The 15,756-nt window shown below is 50.7% G+C and overlaps 1 protein-coding gene across 3 annotated transcripts; it reads right to left on the bottom strand.

Moving 5' to 3' along the window:
- Positions 1–983: 983 nt before the first annotated feature.
- Positions 984–15,724, bottom strand: FZR1 (fizzy and cell division cycle 20 related 1). Of its 3 annotated transcripts, XR_013958453.1 has the most exons (15): positions 15,613–15,724; positions 10,854–10,999; positions 10,022–10,147; positions 9,753–9,816; positions 9,217–9,344; positions 8,692–8,774; positions 8,101–8,284; positions 7,842–7,907; positions 7,258–7,360; positions 6,434–6,618; positions 5,056–5,289; positions 4,870–4,974; positions 3,902–3,994; positions 3,077–3,556; positions 984–1,336 (listed from the first exon to the last, which is right to left on the bottom strand). XR_013958453.1 is itself a non-coding variant. In XM_080633892.1 (14 exons), exons 2-14 carry the CDS (start codon positions 10,920–10,922, stop codon positions 3,515–3,517), a joined length of 1,482 nt encoding a protein of 493 aa, XP_080490018.1. In that variant the 5' UTR covers positions 10,923–10,999; positions 15,613–15,724; the 3' UTR covers positions 984–3,514. The 3 variants fall into 3 exon arrangements, 2 of the variants coding, with proteins under 2 accessions (XP_080490018.1, XP_080490019.1); XM_080633892.1 differs by having other exon boundaries at positions 984–3,556; XM_080633893.1 differs by having other exon boundaries at positions 984–3,556; positions 10,854–10,996; positions 15,613–15,723.
- Between the last annotated feature and the right edge of the window lie 32 nt (positions 15,725–15,756).

Genomic DNA, 15,756 nt, shown 5'->3' with positions numbered 1-15,756 from the left:
TGGGCTTCGGGGCAGCAGCCCCGGGGGGGGGCCGGGGTTCTCACCGCCTTCCTGCGCCGCGGGCACCGCGCTGGGGCTGGGCTGCGTGTGCCCGCACGGGTCACGTGTGTGCGGCGGGTGCGGGCATGCACAGCGGGGCAGGCCGGTGCTGCAGCCCCGCGTGAGTGCTGCGGGTACACCCGCACGGGCGAGCCGGGAGGACATGGCTGTATCCCAGCGCCCCGTGAAGGTGGCGAGAGGCTGGACTCATCGGGCGGTGTCACCGTATGATGGTTTACGGTCTGGAATATCCCTCCCCTGCAGTCGCCCAGGCTCATCGCGGGCTTGCTCCTGTCCAAGACGGGTCCCTGGGCATGAGGGGTCCCACCACGCCCCGTCAAGCGCTGGGGTCCTCCCACCAGAAAGCCCTTGAGGTCCGTCAACCCCGCCCTCTGCTCTGGTTGAGGGGCCCCCCGGGGGGGCGGAAACTGGGCCACCAAGAGCTCCTCACCCCATCCCCTGCCTCCGCCCCATACCCCAGCTCAGTCCAGACCAGGAGCAGGGGCTCGCACTTCCCCTCCACGGGGCAGACCTATGGCTGGTGGCCAGGGAGTACTGGGGGTTCTCAGCCTCCTCATCCTCACCCCTGACCAGCTCTGCCCCACGGCAGCCCAGTCTATGGGGTGGATTTCGTCTTCCAGCCGAGGGCCTGCTTGAGCACGGGGGTGGGCTTTGTGTCCCCACCAGCAGGCACATCAGGGCTCCTCAGGGGACACTCATGGGGCTGTCCCCACCACTTGGGGGGTGCCCCTGGAGGCAGTGGGATGTGATGAGGCTGGAAGGAGGGGCCAGGACCCCAGCTGGTGGGACTGAGCAAGCAGAAGAGCTGCCCCATCTCCCCCCAGCCAGATTCCCACTGCTCCCCCCCACCTTCCTCCTCCTCCAACCACAGCAAAGCCCTTGCTCCCCTAACCTCATCCTGAAAAGCAGAAGCAGAGCCATCCTGAGCCATAAATCCACACCTTGTTTAATGCCAGTTAGATTGTTTTACACGGACAAGTCACAACGTGCTTGCTGGGGGGTTTGTCCCCACCTTACATATAACAATGGCCCATGGCCAAGACTTCACAACCCAGACTCAGGGAGGCCCTTCTGCTCTGCCCTCTGCCTGTGCTCACATAGAACACACACACAGCAGCATCCCAAACCCCAGGGAGCACCTCTGGGAACACCACCGCTGGGAAGGAGGTTGTGCCAGGTCCATAGGAAGAGCTCATTCACTCCCCCATCACCAGGAGGAGAGAAGCCAACCTGCTCCCAGTGCAACTCCAGAGTGAGATGTGGGATGTGGGAGTCCCTGGGGAGAGAAGAGCCTGATGCAGGGACAGACACACAAGTGGCCCTTCCCAGCCAGCATCATCCCCCTGGGCTCAGCTCCCTCCTGCTCCAGAACACACAAAGCCACCTGAATGTTGGGATTTCAGCAGAAGGGAACCCACAACAGACAGGAAAATCCACAGTAACAGCTACAACCATCTCCAGCCCCGGTGCAAACACCCACCCTGGGCCCAACTGCTGCCCAATGGTGGTTAGCAGACAGGACAGAAGCTTGGGAAAGCCAGTGTCTTGCTACAGGTGGCCTTTGACTTCAGACCTGCTCTCACCAACTTAATGATCCAAGTTAATTTTAACTCCTCCTCAGTGCTTTGAGTGCTCCTTCCACACGCTGGAAGTTTAACAGTGCCTGTGAATGTACCACCCAAGAACAAGGGGCTGCGAGGCCATGGTATGGTTTTTAAACCATGCACTTGCACTACGCTAAAGTCATTGTGTTGAAAAGGTGGGTCAGAAATCCCTTTGACATGACATTTTGGAAGCAGGTGAGGCTGTAAGCCCACAATGTGGCTGCCAGGTTGGGCTGTGGAGCCTGGGTGCTGCCAGCCTGGCACATGAGGGCCTCATACATCCCTGTGACATGCAAAGGGAGCACCAAAAGCCTGATCCAGGCACTGGTGAATGGCACCCGTAGTCAAGGCTGCAGTGAACAGAGCAGCACTTCGCTGCCCTTCTCCATGTGGAGCTTCCTACACATCCTTCCTACAGCATAGATACTGGTGGCACTGGGGAAGAGACAATCACATCCCTATTACAGCCCAGTGCAGGGAAAGAAGGAAAAGGAAGAGAGAAACATTATCACTTATGCAATCTACAGAGAACAGGTCATGGTCTATATGCACAGCCAGGAAAATCCAACTGGGAAGAGGAAACAGCACTTGCATCCATCCCGGTGTGGCAGGGAGAGCATTGGCACATGGGCAGAGTGAGAGGGGAACGGGCTGCTGCAAGCACAACAGCTTCTCTTTAAATTAAAAGCAAAACAGACACATGAGCACTTTGCAGCTCAGCCCATGGCTCACCCCAGGCTCACCAGCAGGCAGTCTCTTCTCATTAAACTTAAACCCCCACAACAACCCCCCAAAACCCCAACAACAGGTCCCTGGCTTTGACCTGGGGGGTTAGAAAATAAAGCAATGCTTCTTGCTTTCAAAAAAAGAACCCCTGTTCTTGTCCAGACGTGGGGTTATTCTCCCAGCTAGAAGAGGCCATTGCTCTCTCCAAAACAACCCAGATCCGCACGAGTGGTTTTGTTTCACAGACACATCTCAACTGCTTTTGTCCTCAGGAAGACTCCAGTGCAACCAGCCTGCCACAAACACCACTGTGGGGAGCTCCACATGCACAATGGTTGTTGGCTGGGTTTCTTCAAGCCATTGGTTTTCCTCTCTGTTAACTAAAAGGATCAGCCCAGAACATGGAACAGCAATTTCAGCACTTTCTGGATGTGCTCCCTCCATGATGGAGCCTCAAGTCTCCTCCAAAGCTGAGCCCCCTCAAATGGATTTGAAGGCAGCTGTTAAGCATGCCTAAACCAAAGCAAAACTCAAGCTGGAATGATTGTATCGAGTCACAGCACCCCCAGGGAGCACAAGGAAAGAAACAGTTCTCCAGGGTCTTCCTGTAAGGGGGTACCAGGCAACAAGCCTGAAATCCAGCCCCTGTGCATGAGCAATGTTGAACTGGTCTGGCTGGCTCCTACCTCCACCAATGGCATCCAAGGACAGCAGGACTCAGAGCAGCAGATTAAAGTTGTTCCTACAGAGGCAAAGATGGTCTGGTCTCTCCCAGGAGGGGACAACGCAGCAGCTGGTCACATCTCAGTGGTCCATGTCACACGTGGTTTCTCCAGTACACAACATGAGGGTTGGAAGATGCAGGTTTAACATTTCTCTTGTACCCTTTTATGAAGGATGAATCCATAAACCTTTGGCAGTTCCCTCCCCTCCCCAACCCTATCCCAAATACTGCCCAGCATGGTTCACAAGCACGTATTTAATTATCATCTCTTGGATCCGTCCTCCAGTCCCATTGGCACTCCCTCCCCTTCTGGTGAATCACTTGGGGGTCCATGCACACCAAGGTAGTGGTTTCATCCTGGTATGGCAGCCTGCAGTCTCCTGGGTCTCAGCTTGGGGGTTTATCGTATCCTGGTGAAGAGGTTGAGAACGGATACTGACTCCTGATAAGAGAAGACGAGGCAGGGGCTAAGTACTGCAGCACTACTCCATCTGCCCTTTGGGGTCTGCATTAAAACAACTGCTAGTCTCTGAGCTCCCCAAAATGCTGCTGTGTGCAGCAGCCCTGTAGCAACCAGGAGAAGGATGTCCTGTCCCACTGCCTTGGGCACACAGAGGCAACCTTCTTATCTCTGCAAAGTTTAACCCTTCACTGCATCCAGCCCTCAATCTGCAGGATCTGGTGACGAGATCAGAGGCAAGGCAGCGGAAAAGAGCAAGCTTGGACTGACTTGACCCCCCAAGGCAGGACAGAGCTGCAGCCATGCACACAACACACACATCTTTACCTTTGTCGAGCGAGTTTTGCTGAAGACATTCCAGAAGCGCAGGGTTTCGTCTCCAGCTCCTGTGACTATGGCCTCCCCATCAGGGGACATAGCCTAAGGCCAAGAGAGAGCAACCTTTAGCATCTCTTTCATTTTTGAGGTTGAAAACAAATCTTCATTGGAATGAAAGAGAGATTTAACTCTCCTTCCTACTTGGTGAGAAACCAAACAGCCACCTCTGCTTTCATGTGCAGTGTTCAGTCTCAGTAGGTGCCAATTCAAGCACTTGCATATTATTTAAGCAGCTACAGAACACATGGGTAGAATTATCATAAAAAGGATTATTGTATTAGGAACTCCAACCCATTTGTAATTGAGGCAACTCCTCCCCACGTTATAAATATGTGTTAAGGCAGGAAGTGTGATAGGACTGGCATTTGCCAGCTCTGTTAGTCGCTTTGGTTGGAATTCACCTCACAAATCAGTATTTGCCTATTTATCATCTCTGTTATGAGTCCACCACTGAAAGCCCTGTGTAGCAAAACAGGTATGGGATTCATGGGGATTAACTACACCAAGCATTTTAATGACAAATTAGGAAGACTGAAAGCATCAAATTCTTCCCTTGCTGGCAGTCACCAGTGAAAAAGTGTTAGAGTCTTAAGGGAACAAAAAGAGGTGCTTCTGCTTCCTTAGAAGTGTTTTGGCAGGCTTTGCTATTCATTAATAAAACCTCACATTTTCATAGCAGCAAATGAAAAGTAACCCTTGCAGGCAAGGAAACTAGATCCAGAGCATTTTCTATTGCTCGTAGGACAGCACTGATATCTCCACCTAGACTACAGGCAGCTTACACAGTGCCACTGGCACTGTGGCTTTAGGCCTCATCTTCAGCACAGAAGAGGAGCCCCAACAAGATGCTTTATCTGCAGCCAGATAAAGCAGCTACAGAAGTTACAGAGGTTTTCAGAGACATGGCCATCACTCACCAGATACAAGACTCGGTATGAATGCCCCGTGAGCTTTGCTACTTGAGTTAAGGAGGGGTATTTCCAGACAAGGATCTGGTTCTGCGAGTAGCCATGGGTACTCACCTGGAAGGGGAGAGGGAAACATGCATGAAGCTTCTGAACAGGAGGCAGCTCAGCAGTAGGACTGCACAGGAAGGAACTTACCAGCTCATTGGCATGTTTGGACCAGGCTAGGTTGCACACTTGTGACCCGGTGTCAATGCACTGCAAGGGCTGCCCCGTGAGCGTGTTCCAGAAGCGTATGCAGCGGTCAGCGGTGCCACCGCCGGAGGCAAGGAGCCCGTGCTGGTGTGGAGACCAGGCAATAGCTTTTACTGCTGCCAAATGCTCGGTGTACTGTTGGACAGGACTCAGGCTGGAGTGATTCCAGACAAGGAGCTGGCAGAGGAGAGACGTGATCAAACTTGTGCTGCAGTGGGTGTTACGGGCACACAACAAACCACGATGCTGCACTGGGACTGATGAGGGCAGTTGGGCAACAAGGTGGTTTCCCACAGCCTTGCCCAAGCACATGCATCTCCACTCTGCACTTGGCAGCCCTGAAGCCAGTCCTACCCTGCCACCACCTCAGCTGAGGAGCCATTCTGAGGGCCACAGTCATAGAATCCCAGACTGGTTTGGGTTGAAGGGACCTTAAAGCTCATCCACCTCCAAACCCCTGCCACGGGCAGGGACGCCTTCCACTATAGCAGGCTGCTCCAAGCCCCTGTGTCCAACCTGGCCTTAAACACTGACAGGGATGAGGCAGCCACAGCTTCTCTGGGTACGTGCATTAGCAGCTCAGCCGTGCACTATTTTTGCTAGTAAGGACCACACCAGCTCAGCCTCAATGCTCCAGGTAGGTCTATCTCTCAGGATGAGTGCTGAGTTTCAGGTAAGCTGAGGAAGCCAAAAACATGCCATCACTAAACATGACTCAAAACCTTCTTCTGTCTTTATGGCTGTATTATTCCAGAACACATTTAGAAATATGCTCAGGTTCATTAGAAGTTATTCTGAGCAGGAGGAACTGGGTACAACCACGCTGTCACACAGGCACTGGGCAAATTCACTACCTAGCAACCCGCTCCTAAGGGCTCTGAGCACTGCTTCTCCACAACAGATGCTTCTTCCATATGGTGCTCAGTGAACTACAAGCCTGCATTATAAGTATTAAAACTTCTAAAGCTCTAAACTTAGTTTCCTTCTGCACAGATAAACATTACTGCAATAAACTACTATATTCTACCTAAATAAAGTCAGGAAGCACAGCTTACCAGTAGCTTTGCTGCACTCAAACCCCAGAGTCAAGCTCTAGATTTAATTAGCCAAATACAGAAGCAAAATTAAATTTGCCTTGTTAATTTTATTAGCAAGAGGAGGCTGAGGAGAGGCTCAGCATGATTTGTTTGGACATGGTCCAACAACTGAAACAAAAACCCCTTTCAGAAAGGACATATATCCTTAAAGGAAGGGGGTCTGCTGTTTCTTGGTGAAGATGCAGAGACCCTGAGACTCACCTGGCTCCTAGGCAGTACCATACCTTGTTGTCATTGCCTCCAGAGGCCAGGAGCTGGTGGTCTGTAGACCATTTAAGCCCACAGACCTCCTGCCTGTGGCCCTGGAGCCGCCGCTCAGACTGCAGTGGGGGCGTGCGGATGTCCCTCTGAAGGATCATCCGGTCTCGACTCCCAGAAGACAGCTGGTCAGCATTCCATGCTAAGGCACCTGGAATGCAGAGAGAGCAGAAGAGCACATTGTGGGAGTCCTGCAGGAGTGGGGAGGCAGAACAGACCCCACAGTTGCCAAGGTTTTAAAAAGATAAAGAAAAATCAGTGCTGCTGGATCTCCCTTATATCCCTCGGAAGTCCCTAGAGTAGCGTACAAAGGAAGATTAACCTGCACAACCTTACTGAAGGTATCATTAATCCCATTTCACAGTGCAATAAAGCACAGAAACTTGGAGAGTGCCTTGACTTCCCAAATCTCACTCCAGCTTTTGGATTCATAGCACCTCTGAGCAAAAAAAATAGTCCCAGCAGAATAGGGGAACTGGAAATCTCAGTGTAAAGCTGCCTGCCTGCAGGGCTGACACAGGAAGCCAGAGGCAGTGAGAAAAGATGTTGTAACCAAACCTAAAATGCCTCAGAGATGGCGGCAACACCAGCTGCAAGACTCCACCACCACCACCACCACACCCAGGGTCAGAACACTGCAGTGATGGTGTTCTGAAGACTGCTGAAGACATAGCACTATCAATTCTGGTACTTTGATTTCTGTTATTTCAAGCAAACCCCTCACACAGAAGAAGAAAGTTCAATCATGAAAAAACAAAACATGTGAAACCTCTTCCTCCTGCCTCCTTACCAACTCTGGCTGTGTGCCCCTCCAGCATGGACAGCTTTTTTCCTGCAGCTGCATCCCAGATCTGTACAAAACCCTTGTGAGTGCCAACAGCTACCAAGTTCCCCTAGAGAAGCAGAAGACCACAATCAGTAAAGCCAGTAAGTACAGATAGACATAAAACAAAAGCTAAAAGCTGAGGAAAAGACTTGAGATAAGTCCCACAAAAGGGAAAGCATACCAAGTTCTTCTATCTTACATCTCTTCCCTCCTGAGACTGCCAAGCAGCCTGGCTGGAATATACTTATTGTAGCATTTTATTGTCAAGAACTGGAGAAGCCAACTGGCTCTTTCTCCCACCCACACCTCTTTGCAAATACCTCGAGAACCTCAAGATCCAAGAGGCTGCCTTCTATCCCCTCTCATTTAGCAAGAAAACCAGCAAGAACAGCAAACCACATTTGATTTGTAATGCATACAGGGAGTTTGGGAAAATACAGGAAAAACAATCTAAGAAATGAAACCTATAAGGAAGAGCTACACAGCTACCAGAAGAAGGTCTAAATGAAGAGTTTTTCAGCTATTGATATTGACAATATTGTACTGACCCGTTCTGACCAGCCCACAGATGTTACAGAATCTCCTTCCACAGAGAGATCACACAGCCGGGTTACCTTGGGAGTAGGACAGAATGGAGTTAAGGAACACTTGCTGTTGTCAAGCTACACTGTTAACTGTCTCACTGACTAGTACCTAGTTTGGGGCAGAGCACTGCGAGTGCTGGATCCCTAACACAGCACCTTCTGTAGCTCTGCAAGATGCTACAGCAATGGGGGCCTCATTCTCTTGATATGGATGATCATTTACCTGGCTCGTACAAGCACTCCACAAGTAAACGCAAGTCCCAAGGCCAACACTGAGGACATTCAGAGAGGACCAGTCCACCAGGTTCAGGTAGAAGTCATCCTGCAGCTCTGGGGCATCCAGCACTTTGAAAGGAATCTTGGAGATCTTCCGAGTAGGTTTTCGAGGTGATCTGAGCAGCTTCTGGCTGTTTACAATAACAGATACAAAACCAAGGACAGGATCATACACCTGGCAGCAGATGGTAGACACAGATGTAGCCACTCTTCAAAGCATACCTGCATAGCTATAGAAACACATACAGAGGCTGCAACATTCTTTCCAAACTGGAAAGAATTAGATTGTGCTGCTATAAAGAAGCTGGAGAGCAAAGAGGTAAAACTGACTACTGCAAGTTGGCTGAGACAGATCGAGGCATGATAGGCACCTGCAGAAAATTCTTACAACTTTACTGTCCCTACTTAGTATCTCCCCAGATTCCTAAACCCACTTCACATAGCAACTGTTGGTGCCTTAATAAAAAGCCCTGGAGAACGCAGTGAATCCTCTGTCCCAGCCCTTCCCTTCTTGCTGTCTGTGGAGAATCAGCATTACCTTTTGTTGCTGACAGGAGACAGGGAATAGGGTGAGACCTCATTGCCATCATCTGGACTAGAACGTTTTGTGCTGAGCGAATACTGCATAAAGAAAACACATCCAGTAAGAGCCCCAGCACAACCAGGACTTTGGCAGAACACATGCTGGTGCCCAATGCTAACTCCAACACCCACAGCCAGATTTTCCAGACTTTCCAGTTCCTCCCTTTCCCATGTGCTCCAGAACCACACAAAAAAAACCTCATCTCCACTGAAATCCTCAAGTTTGATTTGGTCATTTATCACACTGCCCAAAAAAGCTCGGCTCCAACTCAGCTTCCCTGCCAGCACAGAAATAGGATGTAGCTTGCTGCAGATCCTTCTGTTCACCTTGCAGGCCACCCAATTTTGTTATCAACAGCTTACCTCAGTCAAGGCACAGAACTACCTCACTGGCCCCAGCAGCTTGGCAGAACCAGGTGCTTCGTTCCAGTGACACATATGTGAAACCTCCATTGGTTTTAATGTCAGGTAACCCACTTACAGTGAAGAGAGACTTCTTCTCTGGGGTGGATGGCTGCAGCCTCCTGTCTTCTGTCTGTGGGTCTTGCACCTTTTCGATCCCTGCTCCTAAGAGTTCGTTCTTCAACAAGGCAGAGTAGGCAAGGCCATCTGTGAACCCAAATGTGTGCTTAGGCGGGGAGCTCGGCAGCAGCAAACAGCTCCACAGGGAGCAGCAGGATCACACTTAACATTCACAGGGCCTCTTAATAAGCCTGGAGCCACAGTTTGGAATCAAGATTTGCAGCAAGCTTCCCCTCCTCCCAGTCCATCAGAAAAGGGCTTCCAAGGCACAACAAATCAAGAGATACAAATAACCTCATGCTTCCCAGATTCTTGTCAGGAGCCCATTGAGGTTGACCCAAGACTCACTCTTGTGATGAGGGCATTTCCTAACACACCAACACATGTTTTTGCATAAGCATTTAAGTATCAGTGTTCCCTCAATTTCCAAACTTGCCAACAGAGCTTGGAGCAAAAGCTGTAGCCTCAGCACAAGTGGTAGGAGTGTGGCCTCACCTTTGCCGTTGTCTGATGTAGCATCCTTTGCTTTTCTGTTTTGACTTGGCGATTTTTCGTTTTCCTAAGAGGGAGAAACACACTTTCACCACACAAACATCATGACGCATGGTAAAACAACAAGTGAAGAAGTCTCCTGGATGACAGGGGCAGCCTGTTTGAAGACATGCCCTCAAAAGAACTCTTTTGAGGCAGCAGAAGACAAGCAGAGCAATTCTGCCAGCCGCTTCCTCACTTCCAAGACTGCAGGAGAGGGGAGAAAAACTTACATTTATTCTGTGGAAGTTGATGCTCCAGTTGGCCCCAGCTCTTGAGGGAATGAACCTGTCACCATGCTTACTGGGAGAAGACATGGGAGAATTGGAAGGCGTCAGGGTTCTTCTCATCTCTGCTACCTGAATTAAAAAGACACATACAAGAATAAGTATCGGTCACGGCAGGGATCTGAAAAACATCAACAGGGTATTGTCAAAGCTGACTATGCCAAAGGAAAAGAGCCAAGCACTAGTTTATCCTCTTCACAGAACCAGTGAGCACATCAGAGTCCGACTGTTATGGGAACATCTGTCAAGAGAAGCAATGAAACAGCTTCTTCCTCAGTGTTCCCTCTCAAAGTGACCCTGTCAGAGGCAGACCTGAGGCAGAGGGAACAGTACACACTGCTGCAGGGTGAGCAGCACATTCCTCACCTTCAGCCACATGCTTTGGCATAGAACCATTCCTGTTGGAAGGGACCTCCAGGTCAGAACAGGGCTGATTCAAACCATCTTGGTGGCCCCTACTGGACTTTTCTATCTTGTCAAGCCCTGCAGTTGGTTGGTTTGTTGGTTAGCCCCCAGCTCTTCATATTCCACATGTGCTTACCAAGATCATTTAGTTAGAAGACAATACTAAGCTACATTAAAATATCTTAACTCCTTGTTGTTGAAGCTATTCAGTTATTCTGGAACAGCTTAGGAACTCACAGTTGCTCACAGCCCAAGGGAGCATTAAGGTTTGCTTCAAAGAGATCCTGTGTCTTCTAAAAGCTCAAGTGAAAACAGTCACAAGCAAACTTAATAGTCAGACCAAGAGCACTCAGCAGAGCCCATGTGTACTCACACAAGGCATTGTGTTCTCATTCTGTATGTTGATTTGGCGTAGGAGACGTCTCTCATAATCCTGGTCCATGTTGGGAAGCAGAAAGGTTGGGGAGTCCAGCAGGCTCAGGATTTTGCGCTCATCAAGTCCAATCAGTAATTAGTCTGCTGCAACAGACAGGCCAAGAAAACCACCAGATTATTCCACCATTTCATATAGAAGCAGCCTCTTCCCAACCTCATCTGTTTGTTCTTTCAACCTAAGACCACTTTTTCTATCCACAGCAGTGCACACCATGGTGCTGACACTGCCTGGGGTAACTTTTAGCCATGTCAAAAGTCCTGCAGACTCTTAGTACCACACACTGCTATGGACTAGGCAGCCCCTTGGGTTAACATCCAATGGCTGATGCCCATGCTCTCCCAATTTCTCTTGGCTAGCTCCAAGCTCTGAAGGGCACAGAGAAGCAATGTTGCTGCCCAACTCACACACATCTCATGCTTTGCCCATAGGTTACGCTAACACAAACGCCAGAAGAGAGGTGCCAAGTTGGTCTTTAAACCCAAGACAAACATCTCCAAAGGGAAAGGTGGAATCTAACACACAGGCCTCAGCCTCCTCTGCAACGGGAGAGGTTTGCTGCAGGGAGCTTTACCTCGAAGAAAAAAAAACACCCACCCAGGGTCTGCTACTGGAAACTGGCACACAGCTCAGAGGGGTTCAGTGAGACATGACTGAACTATTGCAATATTCTCTGTAATTAGTTTGAAAGCTAAAGCACATGAAATCTGGAACATGGTCTGGAGCAGAGATACCTTCTCTAGGTAAGCTATTTCTTAGTGCTGAAACTTGGACTTCTTACAGATGCTGAAATGCAGAGGCCTTTTCCTCCTCACCATTAAGCATCCCAATGCTTTTGCAGGAGCATCCCTGGTATCTCATGCCAACCTGTTCAGTTTCCCCAAGTGAAGAGTCAGAGACTGCATTATTGTGAGGGAGAAGCTAGAGAAGTCTGTGATGCTATTAACAAAGGAGGTTAAAAAAATGTATGCATCCCATGTCAAGCGCTCCCCCTCCTTTTGTAATTCACTCATCACCAACCTGACCTACCCTTGATCTACGAAATCTGCATTAGAGGCTAACAGGACCTCTCAAATCACAAAAAATGCCGTGGGTCATCATCCCCTCCCCTTTTGTCTTTTGTGGCTTAACACCATGAATCATCAAATTATGGAATCCCAGACAGCTTTGGGTTGGAACGGACCTTAAAGCTCCTCCAGTTTGAACCCCCTGCCATGGGCAGGGACACCTTCCACTAGAGCAGGTTGCTCCAAGCCTCATCCAACCTGGCCTTGAACACTGCCAGGGATGGGGCAGCCACAGCTTCCCTGGGCACCCTGTGCCAGCGCCTCAGCACCCTCCCAGGGAAGAGCTTCTGCCTAAGAGCTCATCTCAGTCTCCCCTCTGGCAGGTTAAAGCCATTCCCCTTGGCCTGTCCCTACAGGCCCTTGTACAAAGCCCCTTTCCAGGTTTCTTGAAGCCCCTTTAGGCACTGGGAACTGCTCTAAGGTTTCCCCTTAAGGAGCTGATTTTAGGGTTCGGTTACACCTTTCCAAACCAACCTACAGCCCTAGCGAGGTGAGAGAGGAATGTTGACCAGCAACCACACAGCAACAGCACTAATTTAGGACATTCAGGTCATGGAGTGCTGCAGGGAACTGTGTGAGCCAAGGATGACAGACAGCTCTGCACGTGGTGTGGACTTTCACACTCAACACTCAGGGTTTTGAGAGCTTCAGAAAACAGGAAAATCTCTGTCTATGGAGAAGCCTTCAGTAAAATAACGCACTTCCCTCCAATATTCAACCTTCCAGCACACCAGGACAAGACCAGAGGGTTTCCAGACACAAAACAGTTGCCCTCAGACGCAAACCCTTGCCCAAAGGGAACACTGCAGGAAGCCTACCTAGGACACTGCTACTGCTGCCTCTTACATTGGCAATGCTCAGGTACAACCACTGCTTTCAGCACAGATGTTTTCCCTACTCCCCCCCCGCCTTCTCCCCATAACTGGAAAAGAAGGGAAGCCAGAGTCACACCTGCTGGGCTGTACGCAAAGGACAAGCACATTTTCAACTGCTTAACTCAAGGCTCAAATACAAGCATGACCATCAACCCCATGCAGCAGCCAGGCCCCAGATGAGGGGGTTCCACATTTGCTCCAGCCAGCTTTTAGTAAATTAGGAGAAGTCTGGAGAACGGGAAGGTTCTTACTTCCTAGAGGATGTTTTCATTCACCACACACCTCACTGCAGCGGAGAGCAGCCTGTCAGAAGCACAGGGTTTATCTAAGCAGGCACACAATCAAGTACCCAGCAGAGGATTTCTCAGATCGTCACCATTATGATCATCACCCTTTTCATGGCCTGCAGGGAGGGACTATTTCCTCTTTCCCCGCTCCACAAACAAGAGGGACACACCTGTTCCCAGGAAACCCAGAATGAAATACAAAGTCTTCAGCAGGGCAGGAGAAACACAGAGCACGAATACACAACACACGCTCACCATGGGGTCACCTCTGGGCCACCTTTTGCCTCTGGGACAAAAGACAACCTCTGCATTTGATTAACAGAATGTCTCCCAAGAGGTTCATCTATTATCAAAGAAAACCAAATAAGAGGCAGCAGAAATACAGCTCCAGTTTGAGAGATGCAATCATTAGCAGGTACCTATGTTAAACAGTGTTTGAATGCCTCCTCTTTCCTCTCTGGCTGTTCCAGAGGCTCAAGCAGAGCTCTAAAGGCCAAGTGCAGGGTCGGGTTCAGCTCTGGCAGCTCATGTTTAAGAAACATCAAGTGCTGAACAAGTTTTGCTGCTCCTCTGGATATCAGGAACGGGTTCCTGTTGTGCTCAACACTATCCCTTTCTGCAGATGCCAGAGGTTAGGACATACACTGGGGAAGGAGCTGGGTACTATTCCCTTGAGCTCCTACTTGACAAAGAGGGGAAAGGCATCAATCTTGTGTTCTGCTTTGACTTCACCTAACCACCAAATGGCCCTTGAAGACGAGAGCTGAGCCATGTGCAGCCACTGCACAGTCAAGAGGAAAGAGAGGCTAAACTGCAGCCACTGTACCTCTGCTTCCATTGACACCTGATGGTAGCTTTCCCCAGATAAACACACATTTTGGACAAGCTACTGGCTAGACAGGAGAAATGGAGGTTCTGCTGTCAGCTGCTCACCAACCAGCACACAAGGGCATTCCTTTTGATGATTACCTACAAGATATTTACTTCTTCTGCACAGAATCATTTAGGTTGGAAAAGACCTTTAAGATCACTGAGCTCGACCATTAACCCAATGCTGTTGTATCCACCAGTAACCAATGTCTCTGAGCACCATTTCTTTTAAATACCCCCGTGATGGAAACTCCACCACTTCCTTGCACACCAAGAGGTGGTAATAAAGGAGTGGGGATGGATGAAGTGCCTGGACCTCAGGGATACAGGGTCTTTATACAGGTGGAGTTTTTCGATGTTAGGCGTTCCAGACTCAAGAGGACTTTTTTAGGAGCAGAAGGGATCACAAGAAAGGTCACTCACTGTATCTGTTTTGGAACATTTTGTAGGACCTTCAGGCTCTTTTGCTTGGTGGGATTTTAGTAGTTTATATACTAAAAGCCAAGGTTAAGAATTGCCCAGAAGCCTTGGCCATGGAGCTATTCCAAAGTCTGCTTCCTCATAACATCTAACCTGCTGGAGCTGCAATGGTCAACAACAGAAAGAGGACTTAGACAACAAAACAGTTTCAACTGGGGGTTCAGTCAAGAGCCCCAGAAAACTCTGCTTCTGAGTCAATAATAAAGTAAATCAGGCTTTAGTATGTGATGCTGTTGCCAACAAAGGAGTTGCTCTGTGAAGAACCTCAGGAACAAAACACTCTGCAGGCAACATGGCCCAAAAGTCCTCATGAGCTTTCACAACTCCTCCTCCCCTCCAGCACCCCAAATGATGCTCAGGTTGGACTTTCAAGGCCTCAAACACGTAATTTGCTGAACATGTGACATCCCCACCACATTAACAAGACCCTTATGGAGGATGTTCCCTCAGACCCCTGAAAAGCCATCGGGTGGACAATGGCACATCATGAACTTGTTCTGGGCACGAACAATTCACTTTTGTCCCAAGTTTCTGTCACTGTTTGGGTGCTCTTCTACAAGAGCCCACACCAGACACACTCAGCTACTGCTCATGGTGTCACTTTGGTCAAGAAGCCAAGAAAGGGTGAAGCCACGGCAGCGAGGCCATTCCCAGTGTCAGTTCACCTGGAGCAGGGCCGGGTAAAGGCTCTACAGCCAGGACTCTGAACCATCGGGGCTGGACACGGGCTCCCCTGCCCCCGGCTCCAGCACACCACTGTTAGCAGGTGGGCCCGGTGCACGAAGGCCCGCGGCCTCCAGGCGCTGCAGCAGAGCCCTCACTAAGCATCGGCTCCGAGCCGGGGGTAGCGCCAGCCCCGTCCTGCCCGGGCATCGCGGGCACGAGCGAGGAAGGAGCCGTTGGGACGCCGGCACCACCCGCCAACCGCCCGCCCCCCGGCACTGCCCCGGAAGAATGACACCCCGGGCCGCGCTCCGCTCCCGCCGGGCCAGCCCCGCACCGGGCCCGCCTGGTCCCCCCTCAAGCCCGGCAGCCCGCGGATGGGGACGGGCTGCAACCCGCACCGCCGTGACACCAGCCCAGGCTGCAGCCCCACCGCCCGCCGGCCCCCCCCACCTACCTGTCGGCCCTGCCCGCCCGGCGCGGCCCGGCCCCGCTCCGCCTCCTCCCGGCAGGCTCCGCTAGCCCGAGCGCTGTGCAATATGGCGGCAGCCTCCACAGCGCTGACCCCGCCCCCACGACATTGACCCCGCCCCCGCGGCGC

This window comes from Psittacula echo (genome assembly GCF_963264785.1).
Source record: "Psittacula echo genome assembly, chromosome: 24".
Taxonomy (NCBI): Eukaryota; Metazoa; Chordata; class Aves; order Psittaciformes; family Psittacidae; genus Psittacula; species Psittacula echo.
The sequence above is the reverse complement of the archived record's forward strand: the minus strand, read 5'-3'. Positions and strand labels throughout refer to the sequence as shown.